The 12,809-nt window shown below is 44.6% G+C and overlaps 1 protein-coding gene across 1 annotated transcript; it reads right to left on the reverse strand.

Moving 5' to 3' along the window:
• Window positions 1-1,456: 1,456 nt before the first annotated feature.
• spast (spastin) lies at window positions 1,457-10,576 on the reverse strand. The gene is made up of 17 exons (XM_030731959.1): window positions 10,156-10,576; window positions 8,022-8,105; window positions 7,784-7,867; window positions 6,913-6,999; window positions 6,299-6,486; window positions 6,044-6,174; window positions 5,549-5,642; window positions 5,354-5,428; window positions 3,544-3,615; window positions 3,391-3,466; window positions 3,208-3,299; window positions 3,044-3,123; window positions 2,838-2,880; window positions 2,688-2,767; window positions 2,446-2,516; window positions 1,794-1,834; window positions 1,457-1,631 (listed from the first exon to the last, which is right to left on the reverse strand). The coding sequence occupies exons 1-17, from the start codon at window positions 10,499-10,501 to the stop codon at window positions 1,506-1,508; spliced, it is 1,770 nt and encodes a 589-aa protein (XP_030587819.1). The 5' UTR covers window positions 10,502-10,576; the 3' UTR covers window positions 1,457-1,505.
• Between the last annotated feature and the right edge of the window lie 2,233 nt (window positions 10,577-12,809).

A 12,809-nucleotide genomic window follows, 5' to 3' on the forward strand; every position in this document is an offset into this window, starting at 1 on the left:
ATGGAGAGCCGTTTCATTCAAAATGAAATAAATAAATAAATAAATACTGCTACTGATAAATTATTAATAAATATTCCATGAAATAAATAAATATCCCCATGAAATAAAGCAAAATATAAAATATAAAACAAAACAAATTTTCATTATTATTTTTATTTTAATGTATTTCGTGGTTTATTTAGTTATCTATTTATTTATTTATTTCATAATGGAGTTTTATTTTGTAAAGCTACTTTACGTATTTCAGTGACTTTTATTTTTTAACCCCGTTTTTCATTTGCAGCTCTTTTTATTTCATGTTCTTATATTCAAATGAGGGGGCGGAGTTTATCTGTTAATTAATTAAAATAAGATTGACTGTAAAATAAGACTGTGACCTTCATTATAATCATAATTCTTTTTCTAATTATTAGTGATTGATTATTCCTATAATTAGTATTTACAGTAATTCGATTTTTTTTCTTGCTAAAAGCAGCTGCCTGACCAGGGATCAGAACAGAGACCCCTCAGACCCCCACCATGGACTGTTCTCCCTGCTGACCTCTGGAAGAAGGCTTTGAAGCAGAACAGATTTAAAAACGGCTCCTTTCCAGATGCCATGGAGACTGTTGGACTCGAATTAAAATGCTGCTCCATCCTCCATGAATGCGCCACACTTTGGAGCTCCAGTGTAAAATATTCTTTTTGTGCAATATATTTTATATATTTAGTATTTACCTATATATGTATACTATGCATATAAGCTTACTTTTGTTTTTACCTTTATATTGTATTAATTTTTGTTTTATTTATATATTCTGTATTTTATTTTAAATGTAGTTATTTCCAAGAGCTTGTAGAAATGCACTGGATTTCAAAGTATTCACTGCTCTTTAAGCGCAATAAATGCAGTGTTTATTGAGTCAATGAGTAATCACGTTAAATAAACGTGATTATACACAGGTGCTGGTCATAAAATTAGAATATCATGAAAAAGTTGATTTATTTCAGTAATTCCATTCAAAAAGTGAAACGTGTATATTATATTCATTCATTACACACAGACTGAGATATTTCAAATATTTCTTTTAATTTTGATGATTATAACTGACAACTAATGAAAACCCCAAATTCAGTATCTCAGAAAATTAGAATATTGTGAAAAGGTTCAATATTGAAGACACCTGATGCCTGACTTGTATATACACACACACACACACACACACATTAAATTTTACTTTCGTAGTCTTCTTTGTACTCTGTACTACACTGTATCACCGCTGCTGTTCCTCCAAATCTACTCAGAGCCTATAGCAACATAATTTAATTCTAATGTGGGCTGATTGGTGTAATTTGAATGACAATAAACTCTGTTTCTGTCTACACTTAGAGTTTGACCCAGGACTGTGTGTGGACTGTTCAGCTAGTTAAAAAAGACACAGATCAGACTTCCGCCAATAAATAAAAAACATTTATTTTAAGAAACACTCGTACAAAGGTTCGTACAAAAAAGAAAAAAAAAAAAATCATCCAGCCGTAGTGTCTCCGTAGTCTCTGTTCCAGCGGACATAGAGCTCCAGCGTCTGCGCGCTGACGCTCCTCTTGATCTTCTTCAGAGAGTCTGCAAAGTCTCGGAAACAGATGCTCCTCACCTGTGACGAAACAGAAGGACTCACAGTAAAGGTGCATCTTCAGGTGCTGCTAGCAGACTCTCTCTCTGTCTCCTTCCTTTTTCCCTTTGCTTCCTTTCCTAACGGAATTCAGAATGAGTCGACCCCACGAGCACAACATCAGCCGGAGCGGTGTGAACTTACCTCGCTGACGTCCACGTTCCTCACCTGTTCTGGACGCAGCTCTGCCAAAACACAAGCAGAATAAAATCAGAACAGCTCAGAATGGTTCCCGTTAAAGAACCGTGAGGCTGAACTCTGAGCGGAGCAATGCTACGAGAGAAACTCTGCACGAGCATGAGGGCGATAACAGCCATCACTGATCCTGCTTCAGTACTGCCGTTCACCTCCCGGAGCTTAAACACAGGTCACTGTGCTTCACCCTGTGAAGACCAGAAACTGGAACAAGAAAACTTTGCTTGTAATCCTGAGTTACGGCAATCCCAGCTGTCACCATGGCTGCTTATTTCAGTAACACTCTCTCTAAATGAGGACATACTGAGCTCACAGCACGGCCTCCATGACAGACAGGAACTTCCTTCTTTTTGTCGCCATGAAATCAGCACAAAACTAAAGTAAACTTCCAAAGAATCGGATCAGTTTCACACAGACGGCTCGTTTTCACCTTCACTTGGAGATTGTTGGAATTAATTTCTTTATTTTTTTAACTAAACTTCAGGTCTGTTCAAACTTTCATTACAAGTTTTAAACACAGCAGCGTCAATGAAGACATGGTGTCACCAATTAATGCTCAAATTAAACATATAATAAACTCTAATATGCAGAGTTTTCTCACCTCTGATTGGTCCCAGGGAGGCATCTTTAGCCAGTGAGGTGAGATCACTGCCTGAGTAGCCCTCTGTCATTCTAAACCAGGAAGACAAAGGTCAGAGGTCACGCTGATTGCCACTGCAGTGCAGTGCGTAAAGCTCAACCTGCAGATATTCCCAATAAAACTATTCCTGACCCGATCAGGAACAGCCAGATCAGCTGATCAGAGTGCAGCGCTAACAGTCATCCAATGATCGATGAGCTCACCTGGCCAGCCGGCTCAGTTCTCTGTGAGTCAGCGGGTCGCCGTGTTTCCTCAGCAGGTTTTTCAGCAGTTTGAAGCGAGTCTGAAAGCAGACACAGCGTCACATCAGTGCAGCAAACCCTCAGACAGTTTCACCTCGAGGCTCAACTCACCTCCTCTGACGGCAGAGCGACGTACACACGTTTGGCGAAGCGTCTGCAAATGAAAAACAGCGTTAAATGTGCACATGCTGCCACCTACAGGCAGAGAACCACAGCAACATGACAGGGAGGTCAAAAGTTCACTTAATCCAGCCTTTCACCGAAATGAGCCAAACAACCAGAGAGAAACTATTTTTATGAAACATGGGAGCTCTGACCTGAGAACAGCCTCGTCCAGCTCCTGAGGCCTGTTGGTGGCGCCCATCACCAGAACCCGGTCCTCACTGCCCGACTGGACCTGGAAGAAGCTTTCATCTGTCAGCGTGTGCCGTTGTTCTTCTGGTTAATATGCATTTGTGTGAGAGCTAATTAAAAACATCACCCCGTCAAACTCGATGAGGAATTCCGTCTTGAGGCGTCGGCTGGCGTCGTGCTCGCCCTCCCTGCGCTCACACAGCAGACTGTCCACTTCATCTGGACACAAACAGCAGCACCGAACCAGCGGCACGTTAACATCCATCTGCTACCACTGAGATGTGAAACATCTAGTCATGAGCCAAGTTACCAATGAAAACGATGGAGGGCTGCAGCTCTCTGGCCACGGAGAACAGAGCTCGAACCAGCTTCTCTCCTTCGCCCACCTGCACACAGTCAGCCAGCCATCAGCGACCTGCCTCAGCAGCAAAGTTCAGATCCTGCTCGACTCAAAGCTACTTACGTATTTGGAGGTTAAGCTCGCGGCGCTGATGTTGAAGAAAGTGGCGTTGGACTCGGCTGCCACAGCTTTGGCCTGCAGACCACAGGAAGCACAAACAACGCGGTGACTTTCTAGTTCAACGGGTTTTAATTTTATCTGATGTCACCCGATGAAGGCGCGGTTCTGCCTGCGACACCGGGCCGCACCTGTCGGACCACCTGACAGTCTCGATAGGAGGCCTAACATCTGGAAACGAGTTCACATTTCTCACTTCAGCTGAGCTTGCTGACGCTTCTAAAACCAAACATTAGCCCAACACTTCTGGAGAGCGCGTGCTCGCTTCAGAAATCAGAAAAGCTGTTTCACTCAGAGTATCATAAACCTTTATTTCCCACAGATCTTATTACCAGGGCAATGCCACGTTCTGGGTCAGTCTACCAAAATACAATGCTGTGCAAAAGTCTTAAGTCGCCTTCATTTCTTTATATGTTGCTTCTGAGGAGCCGCTTGCTTCCTGTAGTTTTCTAAAGTGCTCTTGAGCAGCAGTTCTCCAGCTTTCTGAAGGTCTTTAAAGTTCTGATTTGGACATTGGCTGCTTTTTCACCCATCTTCAGTCTGTGTGGCTGACCATTTTCAGAGGTTTTTTGTTTTTAAGCCTCTGACCTCTGACCTGTGAGTCATTAAAACACAAAAATGCTCCAAACTCAAGAATGAACCAGTGCTGTGTCGACACATAACAGACCACTGAGCAAAGAACCAGTTTAATCTGGATCTCTTCAGGCTTGTTACCAGCAGCCTGTCACAGAAACACATCATTTGTTCCCATTTCTTTAGTTGAATCTGTGAAAAATGCCAAAGAGAACTCAGTCTGACAGCATAAAATAGGATTTCTGCACAAACGTCATTCCCAAAGAGCTGTTAAAACTCAGCATATCTCAGCATGGTGTGCAGTGTGTTCTTAAAAATGAGGAAACTGAACATGTGAAAGACAAAAGAAGAACTGTGAGGCCTAAAAATCTATCCACAGCAGAAAGTCACAATGACACAGGACCTAAGAGATGCATCTGGACCTTCACCTGATCTACTGTTCACTGAAGCCTCATCAGAAACGGTCTCAGTGGAAGGGAAGCTGTTCTTAAGGGAAACAGGGAGGAAAGGCTGAGGTCTGCCACATTACACAAGAACTGCAGGTCTGATGGAGTCTGCAGCCATCTGTGAAACATGGTGGAGGCTCTGTCATAGAACAAAAGGCAGAAACATCCAAAGAAGAGCTTTAAATGTCCTTCAAGAAGCCTGGAGAACTGTTCCTGCAGACTGCTTAAAGAACTGACAGGAAGCTGCCTCAGAGAGTTCAGGCTGTGTGAAGGATAAAGGAGGTCACAGCAAATATTCACTTTTGAGCTCATTAGAATTGTACAGACTCTGCTTTTGCCTCATATGCTGTATTTCCCTGTATGTTTGCGCATGTTTCAATAAACCACTGCATGTTTCCACTTTTCACAGCAAAATATAAAGAAATGACGAGCAGCTCAAGACTTTTGTGCGCTGGATGTTCCTCGAGGCACCTTGAAAACTAAACACAAAGACTTTTCTTTGAGCTACGAGGGATTCAGATCATACCTTACACTTCATGACAGTTATGGAGGAAATGAAACAGACTTCCATGATTATAAGTTCGCTGTTGGGCTGCCGTGATATCACTTTACTAAAAACCTGGTAGTCCAGTGAGATTCCATCACTCAGTCAAATCATTTCACTTCAATGTAATCTGTTAAAATAATAATAATAATAAACATTCCCATCAGCCACCATCTGTCAGTGAACATCTCACCAACATCGTCTTGCCGTTGCCAGGTGGCCCAAACAGAAGAAGCCCTCGAGCTGGAGCACGCAGACCTGTGAACAGCTACAGAAGAAGAAAATTATGTTCAACACCAGCAGACCACAGGTCAGCACTGCAGGTTCATCATTAAATCTTTTATGTGACGAGTCCATCGTGCACGTGCACTCTGATTCGTGAACTCACCTCCGGCCTCAGCGCCGGCAGAATGACGATCTCCTGTAACGCCTGCTTCGCCAGGTCCTGACCCGCAACATCTTCAAACCTCACAGACGAGCCGCTGAAATGCATCATAGACACCATCAACACCGACCGCTGTTTTTGGATACACCTCGATTTACCTCGCCACCTTTCACAGACCAGGCTGGAAACAAGCAGCCATCAATCTGAAAGAACCTTTTATTTGCTTTAAGAAGTTATTCGAACCTCCTGAACCTTCTAACGTCTCCCTCACAGTTCTGGTGCCTGCTGGGAAGGTGTGAAGTAAAGTCACCATAGAAGCCTAACTGAACCAAACACAGGTGAAATTAAACAGTACAGCAGCTCTAATGCAACCACTGAGCTGGAATAACAGCCAGGTGTGTGGACACTCAGGTGAATTACATCATGATCACACCTGGTTGACTCCTGTACATCACCTGAAAGCCTGTAATGTCCACCTGGGTCATCAGAGTCTCTCACCTGCTGACGATCTCGTTAAGAATGAGGCTGGCGAGCTTCCCATCGACATTTTTCAGGTTCTTTGTGTCTCTCTTCTTCACAGGTGTCGACGGCGGGGAGCTGACTTGACTCCTGTGTCGACTTGTTCTACCCTGCACGACGAGTGCGGCACAGGAAATGTTCGTTTGTAGCCTTACAAGCACACACAAAACGCTCTGCCATCAATGTTTTAGTCAAACGCAGCTCAAAAGGAAAATAACTGAAATTTAAGCGCACCTTGCAGTTGCTGCTGTTGTGGGTGGGGGGGCGCTGCAAGTGGCCACTTGGGTGGAGGTCGGGTGAGCGATGGCCGCCCGCAGAGGAAGACGAGGAGGGTGGTGACGAACAGGACGTCTTTAAGAGGTGCTTTGGTCGGCTGGACGGTGCCACATTAAGAGAGTCTTTCCTTCTGGAGACAGCGCCACCTGTCAATCAGCAGTCACACTGCACACCTCAGAGCACCTCAAAGTAAGGCTCACATTAATTAACAAGCATCAACTGTATACAAAAGATGGACACAGTCACCGCGATGTCACCCACTCGTTAGTGATTTTGAAACCGGACATGAAGCGAGAGGGACGGCTCGCACTGAGAAACTGAGGAGCACAGCACACTCGTACAGCAGCAACCTCTGAACCACAGGTAGCCCCGCCCTAAATCCTCACCTGCTTCATGCTCCTTCAGGGCTCTAATGGAACCACAGTTTCCAAAGTTAACTTCATTGTTTTATTCAGACAGATCTGAAAGCAGCATTTTTTGTACTCAAACTCATGAGGAAAAAAAAAATCAAATCCTTCTTTCAGATAGTTCAGTGGATTATGTGTATGCAGTGAATAACCTGCACATTATACCTGAGCGCAGAGGTGCAGGGTGGCTGGAAGAGTCTGTGGGGCCAGAGCAATTGTCCGTTTGAACCCCGGAGCCTGAGAGGACCTCAACTGAAACAAGAAGAAGGACAAAAATAATAATTTAAAAGAGCAGAGCTGTCAAAACTGGACCAAACATATTTGATTATTCATTCATAAAAAACACAAAAGCTTGAACAATCGCAATATCACATCACATCCACAAGAGGGTTAACCAACACAGACAGAGACAGAACTACCTGTACAGGTGCACTGATTTCAACATAAATGTGCCTTTCAAAAGATGATGTTACATAATAAGTAGAATAAAAAAAAAGAAAGGGCACTGGACACCCTGAGCGAGCTCCACTGAGAAAAAAGGAAACAGCATTCCAGTCAATAATGGTCAAGTAGGTATAGCCAACCACACAGCACAATATGATCACATGATTAGGCTAAGCCAATCGGCCATGAGAAAGAGGCTGCATCTCATTAGTATACATTATCATAGCATTAGAAGTTCTCCATGTTGTTTAGTCTCCACTTCAAATAAATACAGTCAAAGTGTACAAAGAGTACTAAACATCCAGGAATATGAATATCGTCCTGCACATATTTGAAGAATAAAGAACATATTTGCTACATTTCATGGCTCAACTCCTTGTGGTTTTGGAGTCTGTAGGCAGAACCTCACAGACAGAGGCTGGATGGATGGCTGGTATGACAACGATATCCTTCCTACACAAACTAAAGAGGGAGCATATCGTCGTCATGAGACAGAAAGAGCTGAGGCCAAAACCAAAATGTTAAACACCGGAAAAGCAGATTAATAAAAGATAAATTGACAAGATATTTATCAAAAATTCAGAAAGCCTACCGAGACTGTGCAGTCTGTCTCTGGCCATGAGCAGGTTGGTTGTCATCTTGTTTTGCAGCCGTCTGTCACACTCGTATTTCTCCCCTGCAGAACGAGACAGAAAAAACGACTCAGGTGAATTCAACGGGGACGCTCTCTGCAGCTAAAGGAAAGATAAAGGAATCGAGACGCTGATTAAACCATGAACACGGCGCACCGCAGAGATCCCGTTAGGATTTGTAGAGCGTTCACCTCTCACCTGTTCCTGAGATCTGGATGGCGACACCTTTCTCCAGCTCAGCGATCCCTCGCTGGTACCAGCTGACCGCCTGCTGCTTGTCTCCTGGCAACACATCAGCCAATGAAATGGACATTTCTGAATGTTAATAATCTGCAGTGTGACTTATGATCAGATGGTGACTTGAAATCACACAGAAGAGCAAAACATCAAATCTGTGGCTGGATCCTAAAACTGCAGCCTGTTATAATGAGCTCTCAAACACAATGAAAATACATAATTTCATCCTGCACTTGATCTGATGAAGAACCAAGAAAGCATTTAAGCAAATGCAGGTAAGAAGCAGTGTTGGGTGAAAGGATCCTGAGATCAGCTGCAACCATCCACCCTTCCTGCTGACGCTTACAGAGACCGAGAGGTTTCTGTGACCGATGGAGAGACCGCTGCCTTCAAGTCTTTACTGTAACATCCGAGGAATAACGGAGGGGGACACACGTGGGGTACCACAAACACAACAGCCCAAAGCAGACAGGAGTAGAGGGCCTTTGCTGTCCTACATGACACCAGGTGGCATAACAAGCCTGAAGATCCATCCATCCACTTCAGGGTCACAGGAGGATTTTAAGCTTATTAATGTTGGCCCTGTTAAATACTGAGCCATAAAAAAAAAAAACAAACAAAAAAAAACACTAACATGAAACATGGCAAACACACGAGAAACTAAACTGAACTAAAAAACAAATCAAAAAAACAATGAAAATAGAATCTAATAAAACACAAAACTGTAATAATGTGAATAATGTGTGAATAATGTGAATTATTATATCTTTATGTGTGAATTATTATATCTTTATTTATATTTATAATAACTGCGGCTGCTGTTACACCCAAATTTCCCCTCTGTGGGACAATAAAGGCTGTTTCTTCTTCTTCTTCTTCTTCTAATCCTGCTGTACTGGAAGCCTCCATAACACACCAATAAGAGATTAAAAGCAGGCCCAAAGTAACAGCAGCTGTCCCTGCATCCCTGCACACAGAGAATCAATAATCAATTACAGAGTCAGCAGCAGTTTCAGGTCACCGAGTTTCAGAGTCTCAAAACACTAGAGTAGCATAAAAATGTTATTTTTCCATAAATGGAGCCTTTAGAGTTTTAGTTCGGATGATTATGGGGTGCAAATAAATCAGAAATCCAGATTATCAGAACAGTTCCTCAGATCAATAAAAAGGCTTCTAGAGAAATGTAGAGTTCCACAGTACCAGTTTAGCTCATATGACATATTACACGGGTTCAAGTCTGACTCACGGCCCTATGCCGAGTGTTTTCCCTTCTCTCTCCCCACTCTCCTCTCCAGCTTCACTGATCTTCTATCAATAAAAATTTTTTTTTAAATAATCGTAAAAATAAGAAATGTGCAGCTTGGTTGGACTTGGTTTGGCCTCCTTCACCATGAACTCGTGCAGCATGGAGACCAGCTCGTAGCTGCTGGGGTGTTATTGAAGCTCAGGTTGCTCTGATAGCGACCTTCAGCTTGTCTGGATTTTTGGGTTGGGTGTTTCTCATTTTTCACAGATTCTCTGAGAGCTTCGGTCCGGTCAGGAGCAGGGCTGGTTTGATATGAGGACTATGACAGCTGGAGCTCCTTTCCTGAAGACGTCTGTATGTGGAGGCTCCTGATAATCTGAGACCAGCCTCAGTCCACTCACTGTGAAGCTCTCCAAAGTTCTTCAGTCGACCTTTCCAGGCTGAGGTCACCCCTGCAGCTTTTCCTGCCACATTGGTGCCTTCAGCCAGCGAGAACCTCCCTGTGAAGGTCCATCATCATCTGGACACCTGTCAGGTCAGCAGCATTAACTGAGTGTATGTGTGCTGAAGCACACAGTCTGAGTGGTAATTTAGATTAAATGTTCTCCTAATCTGCGATCCCGGGTTTCTGATTTTCATGAGACAGAAGCTTTAACGACCCGAATCAAATCCAAAAAGCCTGAACAAAGAATAAACTTCACCTATTTAAATAAATGACAATAAATTCAAGCTCTCGGTATGCAGTAGTAGCTCCGTCTGTCACAATAAACTCAGAAAACCTGCGAATTTATTTTGCTAATAGTAAATATGCAGCTTTCACCGACACCTCCGGCCCCGCAGCCCGAGTACCTTCCTCATCCTCGTCGATCCTCAGCGCCGCAGAGATGAACTCGAAGGCCCGCCTGTGGTGGCTCTTCACCCGCTCGCCTCGCTCCGGACTGCCGCTGCCGACCCGCTGCTTCACGCCGCCGGGTTCGCCATCTGCTTGGGGCAGGGCTCTAACAGTGGTACCGTGGCGAGTCCACGGCCAGCGAAGGAGCCCCCGGAGCAGGGACAGCGCGGCCAGCAGGGCGCAGATAACGGACAACAGCACGCCCAGCCTCCCGGTAAAGGCGCCGTCACCGGCGGCCCCTCTGCCCGGCGGAGCCGCGGAGCTGCAGGTCCGCTTCCTATCAATTCTTCCGCAGGGACTCATTCGCTTCCATATCACAGCATAGCGGTCCGGTTCGGTCCAAAGAGCCGCAGCAGCTCTCACACTCCCGGTCCGGCTTCCTCTCTGTGCTTTAATGCAAACCGACACTGAACAGCGCCCCCTGCTGACCGAGAGGAGTCACCGCACTGAAACGTACCTGTTCCAGCAGCTGACTACACCTGGAATCATGTCAGGGCTTCAGATGAAGGTACTTGTTAGTGTAATACCTGGAATCAGAAGAACTGACGTTATTCCAGGTGACACAGGTTTTTTTTCTACTGATATGAGCACAGGTGTGTCTTTGGCATTGTACTCCAAATATACTGGACAAAGAATGACTCCTAAAGGGAGCAACCAGAATTAGAAGAAGAAGAAAAAGCTCTCATCCAGTGATGCTCAGAAGTGGACGAAGGTGCGTTCCAACAGTCCATTTGGCCTCCTCACTGAAAGAGGTGACCCGGAAGCATCTGCACAGCGGTCATAATAAAAGCTGGTGCATATTAGGGAAGGATACTTCAGTGCTTCCTTTATTAGCTCCTTTAGCAGATGAGACACTGGAGCATCAATTATGAAAGGAAAGGAGATAATGCCATCCCAGAATTCATAGCAACACAACATCAGACAGTCCATGAAGACAATCAATCGATCAACAATAGATCATCTTGAAGTTGTTGCCTGTGTGCAGCACATTGTAAGGCAGCTGGTCACAGTGAAGTGAAGGCTGGCTGTAACTCAGTTTGCATTGGTCATGTCCTCAGGTTCAGGATCATCATGACTGAATAAAGGAAGAGGAAAAATGGATCATCTCCTCAGCAGTTAGAGAGAACAGCTGAGCCCAATTTAATTTCACTCTGTGACTGGGAAGCTTTATTCTTTTTCCAGCCTCTGTAATAAAGTGATATTTTTCTCTGGTTTGTCCACATGTATAGAGGTCCTATAAAATAAAACTGTGCCAGCACACGGGGTCAGCAGCAGGACAGTTTCAGGCCGCCTGAGATTGATTTTGGCACGCCATGAACAGTCGATTTGTCTGTCAATAATCAATCAATAAACCATTCAGACAGGAGAGCATCTCAGAGACACACATAATGGGCATATTCAGCCTCTAGCAGTGAAGTGTGTGTCTATGTCAGTCTTTACTGATAATATTTAGGGTCCCAGCCAAATGCACAGTCAAACAAAAAGGAATTATTGAGAAGAGAGTACCACAAAAAACACCAGAAGATGCAGCTTAATGCAAAAAAGAGAAACAGCAGAGAAGCTCAAACTTCTGTGGGAACCTCCTCCAGGTCATCCAAGGGTTAGACACTGATGTGTTCCCCTGCCAACTGAGAGATATAATCTCTCCAGTGTGTCCTGGGTCTGCCCTGGAGCCTCCTGGTAGGACATGCCTGAAACACCTCACCTGAGAGGGGCCCAGAAGGCATCCTAGTCAGATGCCGGAGCCGCCTCAGCTGGCACATTTTGATGTGTATGAGTAGTGGCTCTACTCTGTGCCCCCCCCGAATGACTGAACTCCTCACCCTATTTCTAAGGCTGACACCAGCCACCCTTCAGAGGAAGTTCATTTCCACAGCTTGTATCTGTGATCTCATTCTTTCAGTCACTACCCAGTTTGTTCCCAAGGAGGCTGAGGATTGTGATCCCTGTACAGCTGGAGCACAACCTCTGTTCTCCCTTTTGAAACAGGGTACCACCACCCTAGTCTGCTAATCCAGAGGCACCGCCCCAGAGCTCAATGTGTCAACCAGGACAGCCTCACTAGTGACTTCATGCTCACCAGCCAATCACAAGAGTCTTTGGTGAGTGGTGATTATCCTATTTGTAATTTTTAATAAAAAGATGAAAGATTACTGCTCTGTTTCCCATGTTCTGCTCTAACTCACTAATCTGCTGCCCACCCCCCCACCCCCCGATCCTGAATAGGATAAGTGGAAGAAAATGGACGGATGGACTTGAATTCTTCAAGCATCAGCGTCTGGATCCACCTGTGGGCAGAGTCCACTGTTTAGTTTGTCCTCTCCACACCTCTACCTGATAAACTAGTTTTGTTCAGGGTATTTAGAGGCTGGAGGTTGCCTCAGTTCCTTGCCACAACAATGAAGCTGGGGCCAACTCTGTACTCAGTACAACTCAGTACTTTGTGTGTCAGCTAACCCTGAGTCTCTCTGTTCCTTTCAGTTACCAGCCTTGTGCACCTGTGGATCATTGTTTTCTCTGGAATTCATGAATCTGTGGACTTGTGAAAGCCTCCAGCCACACCTAGCCAAAACTCACCTGCAGAGCACCTCCTGGAGCTAAACTCACCTTT

The sequence above is a fragment of the Archocentrus centrarchus genome, chromosome 1 (genome assembly GCF_007364275.1).
Source record: "Archocentrus centrarchus isolate MPI-CPG fArcCen1 chromosome 1, fArcCen1, whole genome shotgun sequence".
Taxonomy (NCBI): Eukaryota; Metazoa; Chordata; class Actinopteri; order Cichliformes; family Cichlidae; genus Archocentrus; species Archocentrus centrarchus.

Excerpts from the sequence above, each read along its gene's own strand:
- spast (XM_030731959.1), bottom strand. The coding sequence starts at position 10,501 with ATGAGTCCCTGCGGAAGAATTGATAGGAAGCGGACCTGCAGCTCCGCG. Across the intron at positions 2,517-2,687 it reads GAACTGAGCCGGCTGGCCAG|AATGACAGAGGGCTACTCAG; the intron begins GTGAGCTCATCG and ends TTCCTGGTTTAG. Across the intron at positions 1,835-2,445 it reads CTCCCTGGGACCAATCAGAG|AGCTGCGTCCAGAACAGGTG; the intron begins GTGAGAAAACTC and ends GTGTTTTGGCAG.